The sequence below is a fragment of the Xiphophorus hellerii genome, chromosome 3, assembly GCF_003331165.1.
Source record: "Xiphophorus hellerii strain 12219 chromosome 3, Xiphophorus_hellerii-4.1, whole genome shotgun sequence".
NCBI lineage: Eukaryota > Metazoa > Chordata > Actinopteri > Cyprinodontiformes > Poeciliidae > Xiphophorus > Xiphophorus hellerii.
Genome location: NC_045674.1, coordinates 17,731,874 through 17,754,261, shown reverse-complemented (window position 1 = coordinate 17,754,261; position 22,388 = coordinate 17,731,874). Strand labels below are relative to the sequence as shown.

Genomic DNA, 22,388 nt, shown 5'->3' with positions numbered 1-22,388 from the left:
GTGTGATCAAAGCCTGTAACGCAGATGAAGAATTGGAAAAACCCAGACAATTTAAGTTTTATAAGCTCCCATTATGTTTTTGGGCAAAGGATGTGGATCATTACAGCGGCAAAAAAGTTTAGGGTATTTTTCTGAACTTGATTTTAATCGGCGCAGTGTTCAGCTTTGAAAGCAATAATGCACACGTTAAACCTCAGAGAAATGAGTGATACTTTCCATCGTTTGTGTGCGACTCTGCTCGGTTTTTCTCTCAACATACCTAGAAGTATGTGTTTAAGTTAATCCCCACCCCCTATTTTAAATCCCCACTGGCACATGCATGGATATTCCATTGCTCTCAGCAATGTACCTGAACAAGATTTGAAGGGGATAAATACCAGGCTGTTTGTCTTATTTGGAGTTTTCTGACATTTTAAACTGCGATAAAATCCTGCAACAATGAGGCTTTTGACTTTTGTTACTTCTCAAGCTTGACTGCCTTTAAACAGCTGCCTCTATTCTGGAGCGACTACAGTCAAAAAGAAAAAAAAAGGCCTCCAGACAGAGCAATTATGGTTTTATTTACCATGGCCCTTCCAACAGCTCTGCTTTACTCTGTGTGCCCTCATTCTCCACTTTGTGTTGATCAAACTTCCCCTTTTCATTTAAATCACACTAAAAAAAAAAACCTTTGAAAAACAAAATTGGAAGGCCCCAACCAATTACATGTATCAAGTTAAATATGCCTAATAAAATAAATTCTCTGAATGCGGGGAAATCCATTTCTGAATAGTGTTGATTAGAATAGAAATCTTTGCCTTTGATGATGGAGCTTTTGACAGTAAAATCTAATGCAGCAATAAAACACTTTACAACCACAGTAAAAAACACCTGAGAAAAGTCATTCAGCAAGATGACAGCGATAAGACTGAGACTGCCGGGTGTGACTGAAGATGCATTCAGTGTTTGCTTTCCTCTTTCATTATGGACAACCAACAGGATCCTGCTTTGAAGTGGAATGAATGAGAGTTGCCAACAACAAACAAAAGGCACATTGTCACCAAACCTGCAAGTGACATGTGAGGCAGCAGAGCATTTCCCTTATGCAAATCCGATTCGTCTGAACAACGCGGCCTCTGATATCCTCGTGTAAACTGTCATAGAAAACATTTTTCAAACGCTTTCCAGTTGCAGTGTTATGAACTCATGCTATGGCATCCAAATTATGACCCACTCATAAATAGTACCAACGCTGAAGCTGCATAACTAATTTCCATTTCCAGGAAAATATTCCTCCTATTTGTAAACAACCGGAGTAAATCAGACGGATTACAAAACAGGGGCGCAAGTCCAGCTGCAATCTGCTGTTATTGGATTTTCTGCATTTATAATGCAACTCATATATACATGTAAAGAAAAAAATGCTTCTCATGTGTAAAAATCTGCAGCAGCTTATGTGCACCACTAAGTGGTATCTTCCACATAGAAGCAACATGGTTTATTAAACTATTACATGCAGAAATGTCAAGAATATGAGTTTAGATATTTTAGACAACTTGGGGAAAAAAAACATATCACTTTTGAAAAATGTTTACAACATAATGCATGAACAGAATTCATACACACAAACAAGAATATAAAAATAGATGTAGCTTTGCATAACACTTGTAGGGATGTGAAACATTAAGTGATATCATAATCACATCCCTACAGTTTAATAAGCTGGCAGTTTAAAATGCCAACTTATCAGACAAATGAGCAATTAGAACAAAAAACTAGATCCCTCCATAACAAAACTACATCATGAATGCTACATTTTAATGTTCTACAAGTATGATACTACTAACTGAGAATGCTCCAACCCAGCATGAACCGGTTGCAGAGGTTTTAAAAACACACAATCTCAAATATCACAAAAGCATTTTCTCATTACGCCCTTACTAGGGTTCAAAGTCAGTTTAATGGGAAGATAGAAAACAAGTCTGACTGGAGTTTTCTCCAGCTGCCCATGCCTGGTTCTTACTGATAGGATCAACCGTATGCGATGGTGACGGAAGAACAGTTTACCTTTAAGCAAAACCAGCAAAACACAAAAACTGTTACGGTTAAAGTTGTGAGACAGTGAGAGCGAACACAAAGCAGCATTTCATATAACAAGTCCTTTCCTGATACAGTTTGCTTTAAGATATTAGCACCAGCAGTTACCTGAATAAAGAGCTTTAAGTGATGAACAGGATTTGTTAAAGCAATATTTTTGATAACAGATTAATTGAAGTGCTGCCAACTGAACTGTGAAGGTTTAAAAAAAAAAAAAAAAAGACATCAGGAATGAAAGATTGACATAATAATTATGTGCCAGCTTTAAGGTGTCGTAATAGTTTCAGACACCATTGATCAGATTGGCCTCTTCCTCCCTCTGTTTATCCACCGCTCGGCACATTGCCTTCAGGAACCTTTCGAGAGTTACTGGTGGTGTCTGCACACAAGCAAAATTCATTTAAAACAATATCCATGTCATTTCTTTGTTTTGCAAAGCCACTAATTAAATGCTTACCTGTACAAAGAGGGCATGAGCTAGAAAGGGTAATTTCCTGAGCGCTCTTCCACTCAGACCTTTGCTTTTTCTGAAGAAGAGAAGCAAAACATGAGCCTCTGGCTGTTTCGGTGAATGTTATGACAAGCAGAGCTGGTGATTTAATGACTTTCGCGTTAACTGGATTGGGTACTCACACAGCAATGTTCCTCAGCTTCAGACTGAGCTCAGAAATCTCGCTCCTAACAAAGCCCATGGTTTCCAGCTCGTACATAGTAAAAAGCTGCTGCCTGGGGTAGATGATCTGGCACTGGATGCATGAGAAAGAACAGGATTACCTGTTTGTTTCCAGTGGCTGCTTTCGTAAAAGTGTTGGTCAAAATGAACTGAATATCACTGTTTGTGTCCCACAAAAACACTAATCTGGGATTTTCACACTAGCTCTAATTTACATTTAAATTTCCTTCAGCTCATATAGTTTAACTGGCTGACTACATGACTGTCATCTTATTCAGTGCTGTTGAATTCGCCTTCATTTTGACATGTTAAATGCTCCTTTTCAAACAGAACACTAGTAGTAAACCAATTATTTTGTTCTTGGCTATGTATGCACGTTTTTCTATCCGACTGTTTGCTTGTTCTCTTCTTTTTTTTTTTTAAACCCGTTTGAAATAAATAAACAAATGCAAACATAAATCTATTTCATTGGGTTTTTGTTGATAGACCGTCATGTAGCAGTGCATGTTTATAAAGTCAAAGAAAAATTATACCTTGTTTCAGCAAGGATAGAAATCCAAAAAGTGTGGCGAGTGCATGTATTTTCAGCCGCCTTAACTCTGAGTCCCCTAAAATAAAATATTAACCTCATCTGCTCTAACTTTATTATAAATCCAGCTGTTCTGTGAAGGCCTCAGAGGTTTGTTAGAGAACATCAGTGAACAAATGGCATCATAAAAATATATATATATGTATATACACACCAGAGAAGCTAGAAAGTGATGAGCCATAGAACAACCAACATGTATTTAGAAGCTCACAGACCTCTATTCTATCCGTCATCTAAAAATTGGACAGAATATGGCACATGAAAACAACCAAAGATAGTTGTACACCTAAAGAAGAACATAATTAGATGGAGACAGGAGGCCCATGGTTACTCTGGGGGAGCTGCAGAGATCCACAGCTTACGACGGATATTGTGTTGACATGGCAACCATTATGGCCTTTATGTGAGGAAAACCTCAAGACGGCTCAATAAGTTTGCCTCAAGCGATATAAGGGACATCACAAACATATGAAGAAGGTGCTGTCGTCATATCATATTTTTTCCATTTAAAATGGACACAATTTCAGTGTCACGACGTGAAAAGCTGACAAAACATGTACCAGTCTTTTACCTGTTCTGGAGGGGGGGCTGAATACAGATGTCACACTTTTGAGATTACTTATTAAAAAAAATGCACAATTTTGCTTCCATCTCCAAATCAGGTGTTAATTTATGTCGTCTATCACGTAAAGTTTTATAAAACACACCAAGGCTTGTAAGAAAAAAGTTTGAGTATAATTATTTTGTAAAAAAAAAAATAACTAATGTGCATTTTGCTTGCTCACTTTCATCAGCTCTTCCAGACAGGAGAGATAGATGTTATAGATGCCTTTCTCTGACGGAGGTCCGATGTACTGCTTGATGTCGGCTCTGTCCACAAACGCCAGGTCGATCTTCTCAGTCACGTTGGACGTCGTCAGGATGACCACGTTGGGATACCTGCAAAATTAGCCCACTTGTCAATACAAGACAAAGACTGAATCTTTGTGAAACATTAAGTGACATCATAAAAATAAAACGTGAACTTTGAAGAGGTTTTAAACTGCTTTCTGACCGTTTGATTTGATCCAGCTGTGTGAGAACGGCGTTGACCACTCGGATGGCATCAGACGGCTCTGTTCCCGCCTGGCAGGCCTTCCTGGCTGCTGTCAGGCTCTCCACCTGCATCGTCATGGGAATCCCGTAAAAGGTTAAAAAGAGAAAAAAAAAAATAACAGAACAGGTGAAACATCAAGCTGCCTTGACTACTACAAAACTGAAGTGAATAGATTTCTGTTTCAGGTTATTTCCCATGAACTAGATTTTACCTCATCAATCAAAACAAACACCAGAGCGTCTTTGTCGTCAATCAGTAGTTGGATTTTCTGAAACATCTTTGTGACCAGCTTACCGCTCTGAAACAAAGAACCAAGATTAGTAGCTGGAAAGAGAATCCGGTTTCAAATATCTTTCAGTTAAACGAATTTTCCAACAAAGAAGCCAGGTGTACCTCTGAGAACCATTTTGAGAACAAACTATGACTGTTAATCTCCACAAATTGGCCAATGGTATACCTGTAGGGCGAAGGGTGTATTGTGAAATGAATAGAACAGGTGTAGCAATAGGTGAAGTCGCAGTTTCACTGAGATGATGGCCATCTTACCGACTTGACAGCCTGATTGACAGTTTCTGGGCAAGAGCTTTGCAGAGTGATGTTTTCCCTGTGCCTGGAGGTCCTGAATGTGTTCACAGACACAGAGAGATGAATCAGTCAAATCACACCCGGGATCCGACAGCGTCACTCACTACGGCTTTGAAACAATTTACCGTGAAGAAGCACGACGCGGTTCCAGGAAATAAGGTTGCTGTCGACGTTTTTATCTGAGAAGTAAATTGTTGTTGTGACATAATCCAAAAGCTGAAGAAAAACAACAGGAATTTCAAAAAGTGATATGATGGCAAAATTACATTACAACCTCCCGACCCCGTTTTAAAGCACTGATTGTTTACTTTACCTTGGTTTTCACTCCCGTTTCATATACAAGACTCTCCCAGAGCCCATCAAATTCAGCTATTTAAAGACAAGGCATATAAAACAAGATTTAGGTTAGATTGAATCTAAATGATTCAACATGCACGTCTTTCCTACAATATAAACATTATAAAAATGTTTTTTAGAAAGACGACCTTTTCTGAGTATGCTAAGAAGTTTTTTATAATCCTACTTTTGTGATACAAAGGCTCATGATGACTTATTATGATAAATGTCCATGAATTCCAGATTTCCACAAGAGCGAAACAAAGAAATAACCCGGCTGCTTACTGCACTTCATTCATCAAAAATAAATATTTGACCAAAGTGTGACATGATCTTGCATTACAACCATGTCGACATATTTTTTTATAAGAATGTGACACTTTTCCACATATCGAGTAAAATGTCTTATATTAAATAATTCTTACACTGACTAATGCAAATATTATTTGGTGGAAGAAAAAAAAATCCCACATGGATCATCTCACAAGTGCCACAATTTCTGGCATGCATGGTAGTTCCTGCTACATAGATTTTCCCCCTGGGGTTTAAATATACCGTGACACGGCAGCTCATTTCTCTTAGCCACTCTTCAAAATGGGAAAGACGGAACAAACCATTCAAGTAAAGAGAGTTATGTTGCCCTTTAAAAGTCAGGAAATTACTATGAAGTCATTTCTCATGTCTACAGTCTAAAACAATATTTAAAATATTTTTCCTATATTTGTCATTCAAAGGACACTTGCTAAAATTCCCAGAATGCACCAGCCTTGTAAAACTTTTGTAAGATAACAATAAGTACTGGTATTAAAAGAAAAAAAGGGGGGTCAGGCAAAATATTAACAGCGAGGGTGCTATTAAGTGTGGCATGATTTTGTTGAAACTAATTATTTTTTAATGTGGAAGTTCCCCCCGCATTATGCTGCTGCAACAATAGAAGGATTTGTTTTGAGGCTTTTCAGACATCTTTACCAGGGTAGAAACTATTTCTAGAGATATGAAAACCTGAGTTAACTTCAGCCTCACAAAGAATAATAATCATCTCTTAGGGGGTGGTAATTAAAGAAGCATCTGTATTTTCAGGTCATCTTTAGTATTAAAAAAAAGCATTAAAGTATAGAAAGCAACATTTCTCCACCTGTTGGCAGGAGCCAGTGATTAGCTGCTGAAAGGTCTTCATCCTCTTCCAAACTGAGTGTGCTGGGTCCTTCCTCATTCAGAGTGAAGACATGAATGGAGACGTCACAGCTCTTTAAATCGAGGGGCTGTGCATAAAGTGGTCAGTGCTTTACTCCACTTTAAAGCAAAAAAAAGAAAAAGAATAAAAATACCATCTGAAATGCTTCAATAACTAACCTGTGTCGTCTCCTGAAGATCAATGACCACAGAATCCACATGCTTATGCAGGAAATTGTCATCAAACTCAGTCCATCTGTAGTTTCCAAAAGTCATGCTGTGGCGATTCAGCAGCGCCTGGACGTGCATCTTCACTTCAGACGATTTAGCTGTGCTGAAAAGGAAACGAAGGATAAAATCAACGTACTGCAAGTGTGTCAAACTGTAGAATCGATCATGTATGTTTTGAATATATCAGACACCAATACGAAGTTATAAAAAACCCATCAAGAACTTACTATAAGTAAGTGAAAAGATAGTGGGTTTTTTTTTAGTAATTTCACACGTAGTGGCCACCAGAGTAGACGGCGATTAAAAAAAATAAAGATGCATTATGGGCCTTTAGTTAATTTGCAGATAAGTAACTACTTTGGGCCCTACTATGTGACTAAATACACTGCCATCTACAGGGCAGTTCGTGTAAGTGCACTAAAAACCGATCCAAACCCAGACAGAATTGTGAAGCACCCTCAGGAATAATAGAAAAATAAGTCCTTATCCTTCTAACATAAAACAAATCCTTTACTATTGTAACAACATTTTTCCTTAATTATAGACATACTGAAATAAAATTTGTACAACTCTGGCTTTATTACATTGAAAGTGTGATTATTACTATGACAGTATTTTTACCAAAAATACTTTGACAGCAATAGCATTCTCTACAAGAAAAAAGGATGATCAAGTAAAAAAATAAATAAAAGCAACTCTAGAAACGAGAACCTATAGATGTCAAAAGCAAGGCCTGGGATATATGTAGTGACGGAAGCACGTGAAAACTAGAGCTTCACAATATCAGAAAAAAATATTTTATTTCAATAACAACACTGAAAATTGTTTTCAAAAAAATATTTTTCTTTTATCAAAATACAACGTCCCACTACTTTCTATGAGTTTCAGTAACTTAGCCGCAAAAGATATAAAGACATTTTTACCATTCAAATGGTATGAATATATGAGGTGTGTGTGTAAGAGTCTAGATGAAGACCTGAGTGAGGGAGGGATTAGACAAGTGCATGAAGAAAGAAGAAACCAATATGTCAGGATCAAGTTTATATTTCTCATTGCACTAAACCAGTGGTATCAAAAGTAGGTCCTGAATTACCTCCTGTATTTTTTAGTTCTCTCCCTGATGGTAGTAACAACCTCCTCAGCATGTCAAAGTTCTTCTTAAGCCTTCTAATGAACCATCATTTGATCCATGTGTGTTAAACCAGGCCGATCTTGTATAATCTTTTTTGGCACATACATGTTTCATGTTTTAGGTCCATTTGTAAAGCTATAATACAAATTACTATAGGGAAAGGACGGGCATCCTGCTAACTAAACAGATGCCTTGATGTTGACTCTTAAGTGTGGTAATGAGGCTGGTGGCTCTGATGTTTCACCTGATATCCAGCTCTCGGCACTAAAGAACTCACCTCATAGATTTAACATGGACCTCCACATGGATGTTTGGGATGGGTGTCATCTCCATTGGGTCGCCTTCCATCCTCGTACGACGGCAGAAACAAGATCCAAATTCGGAGATTTTCACATCAAAGCTGCACAACTATCAAGATATTCACAGAACTTCCTCACACCTACTGCGTTAGCTAACTAGCTAACTAACCTATGCTTACTCTAGCTCAATAGCAGCACGCTACAGAGTGTGAGAAACCCGACAGTCAAACTCAGCGCGCCGGTTTTTAACGTCTTCTTTAATGGCGGGTGACATCTAATGTTAAGATGCATTATCGCCATCTACTGTGCTGGAGTGTGGACCAGAGTATTTCCCTCTTTTTTTCTAACCTAAATTCTTATTTTATCCTGCTTCCTTCGAATTTTTTTTACAACTGCTTTATTTATTTTATTATGTTTAACTAATATCTTATTAATTCTTAATGTCTCCACATCATATTTCCTAATTTCTTGTTTTAACTTTTCACAATTAATTATTACACGTTCTACTGTCTCGATGTCCACACTACACTCACAACTACCTTCTATTTTGCTAACATTTCCACTGTATACACAGCTAAATGGTCGTATGTTCTTTGCTTCATAAATAAATTTAATTCAGGAGTATAATTAAGCAAATCCTGTTTAACCCGAAACTAAATATTTTGAACCATCTGTAATTGTAAAAGATCTATAAATATGCCTATATACTTCACACTCATAATCCAACACTGATCTTATCGAGGCAACATAAATATTTTTAGATCACTTTTCCTCAATCCAATCCTGTTTGTTTTTAACACCGGAAGTAAAACAATGGTTTCATGGTTTCACATCCGCCTCCTTCTTCTTCCTGCTAACACGTTAGCTTGTTTCAGCTAACTAGCCAACAGTGGTAGGATAACGTTAGTAAACACAAAGCCTTCAATTCTTTTCGCAGAGATATGGGGAAAAAGCACAAGAAACATAAACCGGAATGGATTACAGTAGCTGGTACGCTTTTATATCATTTACCATTAGCTTTAGGGGTTGCGCTTTTGTTTTAGCTTGCTTTTCATTAGCCTGCTACTGTTATCAAAAATTGGTTGTAAATGATGCAGACTCGCTTAAAATTAAAGTTTTATATACCAACATCACGCAAGTATTTTTGACTTGTAGTTTGTGATATTGGTTAGAAATATAAAAAGTTTAAAATGCTACTTAAGGGTCATAACAATAAGAAAATAAAATATTATAAATATGATTAAAGGGCACATTTTGATGATCAGATTTTACAAAATCGATCTGTGCTTTATACGTCTAAAAATGTGTGTCTCTATACAGTGCAGTTTTTTTGCAGAGAAAAGGTAATATTTTAATGAACTAATAAAACACATTTATAACTGAGTAAAACTAAACTATTTGGAGTATATATGTTCGCCTGCTTGTAGGTAGATGCACCGATTAGAAATGTTGTGGCCGATCAACGAGTTTGCTGCTACCCATTTTACCTCAATTATTTTAGGAATAAAAACTATATTTGTACTTTATTCATAAATTGGAAATGTAGCTATCTTGTTGAAATATTTATAGAACAAAATGCTGGTTGTTCAAAGTTAGACTTCTCTCGCTCTAATAAAATATACAAACAATTATATGCAGGATCTGAGGAGTAAACCATTATTCCTTACGTTTTTACAAGACAGATTATAGTTCGCTTTTTTCTTTTCTTTCTTGCACCAAAATGTTATGCGCATCATACTACATTACACTATATTCCTGTTCATTTATTCCTGTTTTGGTTGTAGACTATGAGGACAAGACTCTTGAGAAACCCCTCAAGATCAAACTCAAAGTTGGAGGAAGCGAGGTGACGGAGCTCTCCGGCTCAGGACTCGACTACGACGACAGGTCAGACCACGAGCGAGAACGACACAAAGAGAAGAAGAAAAAGAAGAAGAAAAAATCAGAAAAAGATAAAGACAAGTATGTGGATGAGGAGGACAGAAGGCGAAGGAAGGTGAGTATGCAGAAGAACAGCACTCCACATGATAAACGCATGAACTGGTAAACACATTTTTAACTCAACAGGAAGAAAAGAGGAAGAAGAGGGAGCGAGAGCAGAATGAATCGGAGGCTGCAGTTGCTGGAGCTGCTGGCACGGCCCCCATTGAGCCATTCACTCTATCTAAAACCATAAGCATGGGGTTAGAGGTGGGATGACACAGCCTGATGACATTGTAATGATAATTTTTGTGGAGTCATTTATATTCAGTTTGTATCTCCTCAGCCGGAAGAGATAAAAAAGAAAAAAGAGAGGTTTGAAGTGGAGCCTGAAGTGGAAGACTTTCACCACAGTGTGAAGGTGGAAGTGGAGCAGCCGGGAGACAGACCAGTTAGAGCATGCCGCACACAGCAAGGCAAGAGTGCATCTCTACCCACACCTCAGAAGAGTTTCATGACACATTAGTAAATCTGTTTTTATAAATGGTATTTCTTTATGTTTTCCCAATGCAGAAAATGAGTCCACTCCTCGCCAACAACTGCTGGAACACTTTTTGAGGCAGCTGCAGAGGTGAGAAGCACTCATTTGCTCCGATTTCTACATCTCTCCAGGGAAAATTTTGTTAAGGTCTAATAACCTTTCAGTTGACGCTGAACAAGGTCTAAAAACATCCATAGTAGCGTAATGTCACCCACAATAATTAGAAGGTGTGGATGATGTACAGACTGAAAACATAGTACTCTGAGGTTCTTGTTTCTGACAAGCTGCACAATGCCACACGTACATTTACAAATAAAACACACTGTTAGTAGGTCACCATGAACACACCCTAGTTTCCTGTTAGTAAAATAGGTTTTTATTTTAAGCTCTTTGCTTTATGCAAATGTCACATTTTGCATACAGCCTCATCTGTGGTCAAGTTTGCACATTACCTTGAGCTTAAATTATGACGCATGTTTTCCTAAAGACGTGTTTAAGTTTTGGACTTTCCTATAAACCCACGAGGGGCTTGAAAAAAGTCAAATTTGCATTTGTGCTTCTGTCATGTGGCACCAGCTAAATAATATGCTGCTCAATAAAGAACACTGCTTCTACCGGCTGCCTATTTTTATTGTCCTACTGTACTTGTTTGAGTAGAGCAGACTTTCCATGTACCTATTTGTAGCTTACATGAATAATTGACACCTAAAAAACACTGCATCAACTCTCAAACATGGTGGTGATAGCATCATACTGGAGGCTTGCTCCACAACCAGTTTTAACTGTGCATTGCTCAAAGGTGGATGAAAGGAGAAGAAGGGTGACTTCCAACTTCTTTATCTTCTCCTCAAATCAACAGCTATAAAAATAATTCCAGGCGCACATCAAAGCTGGTTTTGGAATTGGTAAAGCAGACAAGCATGAACCTTCTGAAATGGTTCTACTGTTAACACACCTGTAAACTCCTGAACTCATCCTTAAGGATATTCTGAGCAGTTTAAAGAAACGCTACCAATTCAAATATCCTGCCAGTATTATTCCAGAAGCTTGTTGGTGGCTTTAAAAAGGATGTAATGTGCAACTTGCTAAATATTAGTGGGGATTTCTGAATATATTTCAGCTTCTATGTATAATCTGACGCCACAATGAATTTAGTTTTTTGCTCTTAGTTCTAGTTTTCAAACTTCATCCGACTCTGTAAAATAAATGGTTATAATAAATCATTAAAACTTGAAAACTAAAGTAAAATTCCTGGCTATTATGATTGAATGTAAACTTCTCAACAGAACCTTAATATTTAGCTGAAAAACTCTGTATATGTTGCTGATCTGCATTTTGACTGAAACAGAAAAAACACAAGACCGTCCATGTTTATCATACTAACTTCACAGAATCTTAGATACAGGCTTTCAACTGAAAAGTTATTACATTGCTGCTTTACCTAAACGTCGTTGTTTTACTCTGCCTCTCAGGAAGGATCCCCATGGATTCTTTGCGTTCCCGGTAACAGATGCGATTGCTCCCGGCTACTCGTCGATCATCAAGCATCCCATGGATTTCAGCACCATGAAAGACAAGATCAGGAACAACGACTATAACACAGTGACCGAGTTCAAGGTGACATTACACTGATCATACCGTGAAAATGAGTGATTAATTAATTTGAGAGTATCATCAAGTTGAATGAAATTTTACGTAAATTCTTTTCTACAAACTTTTTTACCTTCAGGCGGACTTTAAGCTGATGTGTGACAATGCCACAGTGTACAACCGACCGGAGACGGTCTACTACAAGGCTGCCAAGAAACTGCTCCATACAGGATTCAAGATGATGAGCAAAGTAATAAGTTACAAGCACGGAAAATAAAAAATGTATTTTTTAATAAATGTATAATGACTCGTACAGCCTTGTCTAAATCAAAAGTAGATTTTCACTTAAAGGCAGAGGAGCAAACAGCATTAATTGTGTGCACAACTTGTGAGTCATGACATAAATTATTTTAAGAAATCAGAATATGCAACCAGTAATAGTAATGGAGAAACATCACATTCCTTAAAACTTTAGTCATGAAATTATTCATCAGTGTGTACTCTTACGGTTGAATATAAAGGCAGTTTAGAACATCCATTTAACCCAGTGTGCATGTTTATGGATTAAGAGTCGAAACTGGACTACCCAGAGAAAAACCATGCATCTACAGATAGATTAATGCACACGTTTTGAACACAGGAGGCAGAAACTTAGGCACTAAAACAACTGTTCAACTTTTGTTTTGTTTGTCCAGGACCGACTTCTAGCCTTGAAGCGCAGCATGTCTTTCATGCAAGACATGGATTTCACGCAGCAGGCAGCTATTTTAGGAGACGAGGACCTGCCTGCTGATCTCCCCCTCCCAGAAGCGACACCCCTCCAAGTGGAATCTACCAGAAAGCCCAAAAAAACACCTGTTAAAGACATCAAGTAAAGTCACCAGGTTTTCCTGACATGTACTGTGATGAAGTGCTGTCTAGAAGAAGAGCCCCAGTGTTTTTTTAAATGCTGTTTCTCTATGAATGTTCAGTGTTGTGATGCTGTAACATCGTATCCGTTTCCTCAGCTACCTGTTTGAACCAGAGGGAAACGCTTGCAGCCTGACTGACAGCACAGCAGAAGAACATGTTCTGGCTCTGGTGGAACATTCTGCAGATGAAGCTCGGGATCGCATCAACAGATACATGCCAAACTCCAAGGTGTGCCACGTTAGCTCCTGCTAATACATTTCCAAACATATGTAATAGTTCACGGTATAATCTCTTTTTTTTATATAAGGTAGTATGATGACTTAAAGCTATGTTGTTTGAAGAACTTTCTGGACTCAAGCTGTCACCGCTCTTCGTTTTCAGATGGGTTATTTACGAAAAGATGCAGATGGCAGTCTACTGTATACCGTTGTAAACCAGCTTGATCCTGATGCTGAAGGTTTGTTATTATTCTACAGGTTGTTTTTTTTTTTCATCTTTTCTACATTGACATGATTGGAGTTTTTTATTTAAAAAGCTAGACATGATCTTTTTTTTCATTTTGCAGAAGAGGAGACCCATAAAGTTGATCTTAGTTCTCTTTCGAATAAGCTTCTGCCTGGTTTAACGACATTAGGGTTCAAAGAAGATAGGAGGCATAAAGGTAGGTCAAAATGTTTTGGTTAATTTTACTCATGCAGGTTATTTATTATAATTGTATTGGAATCATAACTTCAAAAAAGGTACTAAAACCATAGTATTTCTTGCTGTTTAGTGACATTTCTCAGCAGTGCCTACAACATCCAGAGTCTTCAGAAGAACTCCGTCTTTCCAGACCTGCAGTCTGATGAGACCGACATGCTGTATTCAGCGTATGGAGATGAGACAGGAGTACAGTGCGCTCTGAGGTAGTGGAAAATGAGCAGACATTGATAATAAATCATTTTTGTTCATGAACTCTTTAGTTAGATTGAGCTTTGTTTTTTTCTTCTTGACTTAAACAGCGTACAGGATTTTGTGAAAGGCTGTGGAAGTGTCACCAAGCACTGGGTCGACGACCTTCTGGACAAGATGACAGGAGGCGATCATTTAAAGGCCGTCAGTCAGATTCGACAGGTGCTGTAATCTGACTGAAACTTTACTTGTTGTTTTAAAATATCGCATTTGTTTGGTAAATGTTTACTATTGGCAAAACTTATTTTATATTTCAGAAAAGAAACATAATGTTGAAACCTGATGAAACCAAGTCCAGTATCTGTGACATGCAGGTATCCTGACATTAATCTGTCTTCAGTAATCACTTTCCATTTTGTTTTAGAAAACCAGCTAGTGACTCATTCTGGGTCTTTTTTATTTTGTTTATTTTTTTATTGTTGTTTTTTTTTTTAATTAAGATGTCCGACGGGACTGGTCTTGGCGAGAGCAGTTCAGTGCTGGACTTCATGTCAATGAAGAGCTATCCTGATATGTCCCTGGATATTTCAATGCTCAACCCATTAGGTGAGTATCCTTCAATCGTATGTGCATGTATTCATATGTACTTGTGTAAACATACTTTAATTATTGTAACACAAAAACATGAGAGAGCAGCCCCCTTATTGGAACCAGATTGTGATAACTACCACAGCAATCAGAGCTAATCTGATTGCAAATCAGATTAGCTCCAGTTACCAGCAGGTCAAATGCATCAAAGCAAAAATTTTCCAGCCATTCAGTCAGTTTTTGAGTCAAAAGAAAATCTGAGAAAGATCTACAGTATGATTCAGGTATGAGGATAATCCTTTAATATTTTGATTTTTTTTTTTTTAATTGGATTTTTTTAAAATTACCTGAATAGTTTTTAACGTTATATATCCAACACTTGGGACAAAAAAAATCAGAGTTGGCTGTTCAGATGACAAAAAAAAATGAGCGTTTTTAATCATCAGCAAAAGCCTGCTCTGTCTTAGTTTTTAATCATTTTCAACAAACAGCAGTAAAATCTGCTTAATCCTTGATGTCTAAATTTATATCCAACTGCAAAAAAATTGTATTATGTTTTTGCTGTCAACCAGACGTTCAATTAGAAATTTGAACATTGCATCAGCCTTGAGTGCGAGTTTATGGATGATACTTATTAGATCTGATAAGCACTTAAGAAATGAAACAGACTGTTCAATCTCAGCATGTTGATCATTTTGTTAATAATGCTGTCGTTTGGGTATTGCATACGTCCACTTTCATGAGCCATGTGTAGTTCGTACTTCGATCAATAGATAGGTAACAAAAGACTTCTAATAGTATCCTTTGTATGAGAGGCATATCTATTAACCATCACCTATAGTATTCATACACCCCCTTGGTTGTATTCATAACAGAACATCAGCATGCGTGAGATGCAGCCTCGTTTGGTTGTGGATTTCAAATGTGGTCGTTTTTGTTTATAAAGTAGAAAAATAAAATTTGGTGTCCTAGTATTTGAATGATTTCATGCTCACTTTTACATCAACAGGTAAAACGGTAAAGAAAGAGCCAGGGAACGAAGAAGGACACCAGCACTATGATGACGCTGATAAACTCCTGCAGGAGTTCCAGGAGGCTCAGGCTGAAAGAGTTTGCTCCAGACCTTCATCCAACCTCTCCTCGCTTTCAAACGCTTCTGAAAGAGACCAACACCACTTAGGTATGTGCAACACGTGAAACTTCAAATCTTCAGATCATTTTAAAAGTTAACCCTTTTAAAGATTGTGTTACCTTGAATGCATTGTCAACTCTAGTGTAATAACAAAAAAACCTTTTCTGCATCCACAGGTAGCCCATCACACCTGGGTATCGGGGATCATACAGAAATGGTGCACGATCCCTATGAGTTTCTGCAGTCTCCAGAACCAGAGGGCTCAGCCAACAGCTGATCATGCTCACAGACGATCCGTAATGCTGATATTAACAGCACCACTTTCATACTGATCGAACACGGCCGGATCCTCAGATTTCCTAAAAAGCCTGAAAATTAGTGTACAGACTGTATTGTATTTGCGTTTTGTATTAAGGAAACCTTCAAGAATAAATACTTGCAACTGCATTCCTAAGTGTATGACGGTGTCCCTTGCATTTTTGTGTTGTGTGCAAGTCATTTTAGATGTTTATAGTTTCACAGTTTTGAGATAGCAGAGCAGATGTAGAGACACAATAATTTTGTCCTCAGATTTCACATCTGGAAGCATTAAACTGTGTTAAACGTAAGGGCAGCAGACCGAAATGAGTCACTGGAGATAGGCACCAGCACATCTCCTGACCCCACTAGGGACAAGGGTGTAAGAAAATGGATGGATAATTATATATATAATATTAATTATAATATTATATTAATATACACCAAAAAAAAAAAATACTGGCCAAAAAAAAAGTCGCCACCTGGATTTAACTAAGCAAATAGGTACAAGCCTCCTATTGGATAAGTACTGCATAGGTGATTATCTTTCAGCTGGCAATAAGTTATTTAACCCCAGCTGATGCAATGAGTAACTCCTCATTTCTTAAACAACCATGACAAAAGACACATCCTGTGGTCGTGGAAAAGACGTTAGTCTGTTTAAGAAGGGTCAAATCATTGGCATGCATCAAGCAGAGAAAACATCTAAGGAGATTGCAGAAACTACTAGAATTGGGTTAAGAACTGTCCAACGCATCATTAAAAACTGGAAGGATGGTGGGGAACCATCGTCTTCCAGGAAGAAATGTGGTCGGAAAAAAATCCTGAATGATCGTGATCGGCGATTACTTAAACGTTTGGTCAAATCAAATCGAAGAAAAACAACAGCAGAACTCAGGAGTATGTTTAATTGTGAACGCAAAAGCATTTCCACACGCACAATGCGAAGGGAACTCAAGGGGTTGGGATTGAACAGCTGTGTAGCCGTAAGAAAACCTCTAATCAGTAAGGCTAACCAGAAAAAAAGCTTCAGTTTGCTAGGGAGCATAAAGATTGGACTCTGGAGGAATGGAAGAGGGTCATGTGGTCTGATGAGTCCAGATTTACCCTGTTCCAGAGTGATGGGTGCATCAGGGTAAGAAGAGAGGCAGGTGAAGTGATGCACCCATCATGCCTAGTGCCTACTGTACAAGCCTGTGGGGGCAGTGCTATGATCTGGGGTTGCTGTAGTTGGTCAGGTCTAGGTTCAGCAACATTGTGTGCCCAAAGAATGAGGTCAGCTGACTACCTGAATATACTGAATGACCAGGTTATTCCATCAATGGATTTTGTCTTCCCAAATGGAACGGGCATATTCCAAGATGGCAATGCCAGGATTCATCGGGCTCACATTGTGAAAGAGTGGTTCAGGGAGCATGAAACATCTTTTTCACACATGGATTGGCCACCACAGAGTCCAGACCTTAACCCCATTGAAAATCTTTGGGATGTGCTGGAGAAGGCTTTGCGCAGTGGTCAGACTCTCCCATCATCAATACAAGATCTTGGTGAAAGATTAATGCAACACTGGATGGAAATAAATCTTGTGACACTGCAGAAGCTTATTGAAACAATGCCACAGCGAATGCGGGCTGTAATCAAAGCTAGAGGCGGTCCAACAAAATATTAGAGAGTGTGACCATTTTTTGGTGGCGACTTTTTTTTTGGCCAGGCAGTGTATATGACATAATTAATATATGTACACTGCTCAAAAAAATAAAGGGAACACTTAAACAACACAATATAACTCCAAGTAAATCAAACTTCTGTGAAATCAAACTGTCCACTTAGGAAGCAACACTGATTGACAATCAATTTCACCTGCTGTTGTGCAAATGGAATAGACAACAGGTGGAAATTATTGGCAATTAGCAAGACACACTCAATAAATGAGTGGTTCTGCAGTTGGGACCACAGACCACTTCTCAGTACCTATGCTGTCTGGCTGATGTTTTGGTCAGTTTTGAATGTTAGTGGTGCTTTCACACTCGTGGTAGCATGAGACGGACTCCACAACCCACACAAGTGGCTCAGGTAGTGCAGCTCATCCAGGATGGCACATCAATGCGAGCTGTGGCAAGAAGGTTTGCTGTGTCTGTCAGCGTAGTGTCCAGAGGCTGGAGGCGCTACCAGGAGACAGGCCAGTACACCAGGAGACGTGGAGGAGGCCGTAGGAGGGCAACAACCCAGCAGCAGGACCGCTACCTCCGCCTTTGTGCAAGAAGGAACAGGAGGAGCACTGCCAGAGCCCTGCAAAATGACCTCCAGCAGGCCACAAATGTGCATGTGTCTGCACAAACGGTTAGAAACCGACTCCATGAGGATGGTATGAGGGCCCGACGTCCACAGATGGGGGTTGTGCTCACAACACCGTGCAGGACGCTTGGCATTTGCCAGAGCACACCAGGATTGGCAAATTCGCCACTGGCGCCTTGTGCTCTTCACAGATGAAAGCAGGTTCACACTGAGCACATGTGACAGACGTGACAGAGTCTGTAGACGCCGTGGAGAGCGGTCTGCTGCCTGCAACATCCTTCAGCATGACCGGTTTGGCAGTGGGTCAGTAATGGTGTGGGGTGGCATTTCTTTGGAGGGCCGCACAGCCCTCCATGTGCTCGCCAGAGGTAGCCTGACTGCCATTAGGTACCGAGATGAGATCCTCAGACCCCTTGTGAGACCATATGCTGGTGCGGTTGGCCCTGGGTTCCTCCTAATGCAGGACAATGCTAGACCTCATGTGGCTGGAGTGTGTCAGCAGTTCCTGCAAGATGAAGGCATTGAAGCTATGGACTGGCCAGCCTGTTCCCCATACCTGAATCCGATTGAGCACATCTGGGACATCATGTCTCGCTCCATCCACCAACGTCACGTTGCACCACAGACTGTCCAGGAGTTGGCGGATGCTTTAGTCCAGGTCTGGGAGGAGATCCCTCAGGAGACCATCCGCCACCTCATCAGGGGCATGCCCAGGCGTTGTAGGGAGGTCATACAGGCACGTGGAGGCCACACACACAATACTGAGCCTCATTTTGACTTGTTTTAAGGACATTACATTAAAGTTGGATCAGCGTGTAGTGTTATTTCACTTTAATTTTGTGTGTGGCTCCAAATCCAGGCCTCCATTGGTTAATAAATTTGATTTCCATTGATGGTTTTTGTGTGATTTTGTTGTCAGCACATTCAACTTTGTACAGAACAAAGTATTCAATGAGAATATTTCTTTCATTCAGATCTAGGATGTGTTATTTGAGTGTTCCCTTTATTTTTTTGAGCAGTGTATTATTAATTGCATATGTAATATATAAATGTTATATATATATATAAATTATATATATGATATATTAATTATAATCTAATTAATATATGTAATATAATATATAATTTGCCCTGTGACAGACTGGCGACCTGTTCCCTGCCTCTCGCCCAGAACATTCGCTGGAGATTGGCACCAGCACCCCTCCCAATCCCACTAGGGACAAAGGTGTTGGAAAATGGATGGATGGATGGAATTTGATATCTTTGTATATTACTGAATATTGTACTGAAATAATTTGGCGACACGTTTCTTAATTGGATGTGTGAAGTTCCTTGAATATGCCAGCTACAGTATTTTCTTTGGTTGCAGTGTTTTATAAGTTTTGTACTTCCTTAAGTTTTATTTGACATTGTGAGATGTATGTTATTTTGAATTAAGTGTAAATCTATGTATCATTTGGATATTCAATGTAAATAATTTTAAAAATCATTCTTTACCTTTCTATTACAGGGGAACATTTAAAATAATTAGATACGTGAAGGTGTATTTTTTTACAAGGAAAAACCAGAGTAACCTGGTGAAAACCCAATTTGTGAAGACTCCAAATTCACACAAAGGTGAACACAGAGTTCACCTTTGTGTTATTTAGGATATCAAATTATATTACATAAACATTTTTTTTTATGAAAAACTATATTATCTTGTGAAAACTGAGACTGTAGATGTAAAGGCCAGGCATAAATCTTGTATAAAATATATTTAAAATATTTATGTTTTGCTGAACAATGCCAGAGTTTGTGTGTGTTTGTGGTCTATAATCTACAGGTGGGTAGAAGATCCTCTCTGTTTTAAGAATAGCTTCCTAAAAGGTTTTGTAATAACTAAAAAGAGCCTGTAAATTGGATTTTTGGGGGGTTCATTAGGATTCTTACTTCTTAAATATCTCAAGACAGCACTTGTGAAAGGACGACCAGCTTGTGATGTTGCAGCCTCCCACACCGCTTCAGCAGAGCCAAACTGTTTTTTCAGATCGTTGTAGATCTCGTTGACAAAATGTTTAATTTTTTCGCTGTGTATGCTGACAGTAAAGTCAGGCAATCTATCTACCTTCTCCCCTGAGACTGAAGACAAAATATCTGTCATCTCTTTGAACTCCAGGGGGCCACCATTTTCTTTCAAACAGTCTAAAACTGCATCCATTACAAAACATGCCATAGCCTCCTCTAGCTCTTTATTAGTTTGTTTTATGGCTTCAATTGACTCTGGATATTTCACGTTAGTTTGGATTTTATCATCGACATGTGTAGCAATTTTCCCTGATGGCGTAAACCTATGAGAAGAGGACCTCTTGGTAGGTGATCCTCGGTGGACCAGAACCAAGGAATCAGTGTGAGACTTGAAAGAAATTTGATCTTCTTTATTCAAATCAATGTGGTCGGTGAATGCACTTCCAATGACTTGCACGGAGTCCCATTCACTCTCTAGCTGTCTTTTGTTTAATGAGGGACATAGTTGTCCAACCATATCATTGATCTCCGAGAGCACGTTGGACACTCTGTCGCTGTGAGTTATGTGATCTGTTTCTTCATGTCTTATCCAGAGAAAGATGTTCTGGAAAAAAGTTCCTACACTGTCTTCTACTCTGACATAGATAATTTCAGGGGAAATTTCAAACTCTCCAGAAATATCTCTTATCTTTTTGCTAGAGAAGACACAATCTGAAAGGCATTTTCCTTTTGGAGGAACAGGAATTTTATGATAATGCTTCTTCATGATATGAACATATAATTTATCTGTCAGATCCCTCTTAAACATTTTGATCCTGTCTTGTAGATCTGGGTTTTCCATACATTCTGCACACAGGCTGACAATTTTGGGTTTAACAGCCTGAAAATCCAATTTAGGAAAGTAATCGGTCTCAGTGTAGTACAGTGGTTTTGGGCTTTCCTCATCTGATGAAACTTCAGGAATGCATCCAGGCAAAAGGGAGAACAATACTCTTTTTAATCTATGTGGCTTATGTTTTAGTTTGACAACTTTTGTGTCACTTGAATCCATCAGTTTCTCCAAAGAAGACACCATGTCGGTGAACTGCTTCTCAACAAACCTGGAATATTCTGGTTTGCTGATTATTTCTTGTTTTCCAACTGGGTCAGTTTTGAGATTTGATGAATAGAAGTCTTTGAGATAACCAGAAATCTTTTTTAAATTAAAATGTGGTGTACATGGACAAGTCCTCTCTGTCTGCCCATCTGGATCATGAGATTTACAGTAATGAAGGTCCTCTAAAATAGTTTGGCAAATTTCTTCTGTGACTTCATCTGTTTTGAAAGGATCTATTGGCAAAACGTCTGCAACATTGTCAGAGGTTTTGGCATTGCCTGAATCATGTGTATACTTCTCTATTATTTCAGAAATATTCTCACAAACGGAGGGCAGAGAAATTAGAGGTTTTATTCTCTGAGAAACGCCTTTCTCTGAAACATCATGTTGTGCAACCTCTGGTTTTGGTGAAGGCACACCTGAGGCCCACATCCTTGTGAATTCTGTCCAGTATCTTTCAACACATTTTGTTCTAGCTCTGTTCAGATCTCTTTGGAGACATTCAACTGTGTGGGAAACCATCTTGCTAAAATTTCTCAAGTTAGAAAAGCAACCACTCACGTATACAGCAGGTTCCACTGGATAATCAGGGGCCTTCTGAATGGCATTTGCAAAAGCCGTTACTTTTCGGGAGACCTCCTCTTCCATCAAAGAGTTCAACTCTACACCACTCCTACAGACTTCTGGTAATACCTGCAGAACAGTGGCAATTTCAGTAGAAATCAAGCTCGTCAAATGCACGCTGACCGTTTTTTCTGGCACTTCACTCTTCACATAGGACGTGGTCGCCATGTTCTGTTCAAACACTGGAGCAAGGACTTTCAGTGAATTTTCCACAGACTGCTTATAAATGTTTACAACTATGTCAGCCATAATGCTTGTTATATGCGAATCCCTTATACCTTGTAAAAGCAGAGTCCACTGTGCAG

At 38.7% G+C, this 22,388-nt stretch overlaps 2 protein-coding genes across 2 annotated transcripts; one reads left to right on the top strand and one right to left on the bottom strand.

The window, feature by feature from the left end:
* Positions 1-1,407: 1,407 nt before the first annotated feature.
* trip13 (thyroid hormone receptor interactor 13) lies at positions 1,408-8,473 on the bottom strand. Its single transcript, XM_032559255.1, has 13 exons — positions 8,169-8,473; positions 6,709-6,862; positions 6,491-6,617; positions 5,333-5,388; positions 5,145-5,235; positions 4,981-5,053; positions 4,828-4,891; positions 4,646-4,732; positions 4,393-4,499; positions 4,124-4,277; positions 2,710-2,822; positions 2,534-2,603; positions 1,408-2,455 (listed from the first exon to the last, which is right to left on the bottom strand). Exons 1-13 carry the CDS (start codon positions 8,237-8,239, stop codon positions 2,360-2,362), a joined length of 1,263 nt encoding a protein of 420 aa, XP_032415146.1. The 5' UTR covers positions 8,240-8,473; the 3' UTR covers positions 1,408-2,359.
* A 517-nt stretch (positions 8,474-8,990) lies between these two features.
* On the top strand, positions 8,991-16,223 carry brd9 (bromodomain containing 9). The gene is made up of 17 exons (XM_032559253.1): positions 8,991-9,180; positions 9,975-10,186; positions 10,258-10,380; positions 10,457-10,586; positions 10,684-10,741; positions 12,124-12,268; positions 12,381-12,491; positions 12,937-13,112; positions 13,249-13,381; positions 13,535-13,610; positions 13,719-13,814; positions 13,926-14,058; positions 14,155-14,266; positions 14,362-14,418; positions 14,545-14,650; positions 15,642-15,812; positions 15,941-16,223. Exons 1-17 carry the CDS (start codon positions 9,132-9,134, stop codon positions 16,039-16,041), a joined length of 1,989 nt encoding a protein of 662 aa, XP_032415144.1. The 5' UTR covers positions 8,991-9,131; the 3' UTR covers positions 16,042-16,223.
* Positions 16,224-22,388: the final 6,165 nt, after the last annotated feature.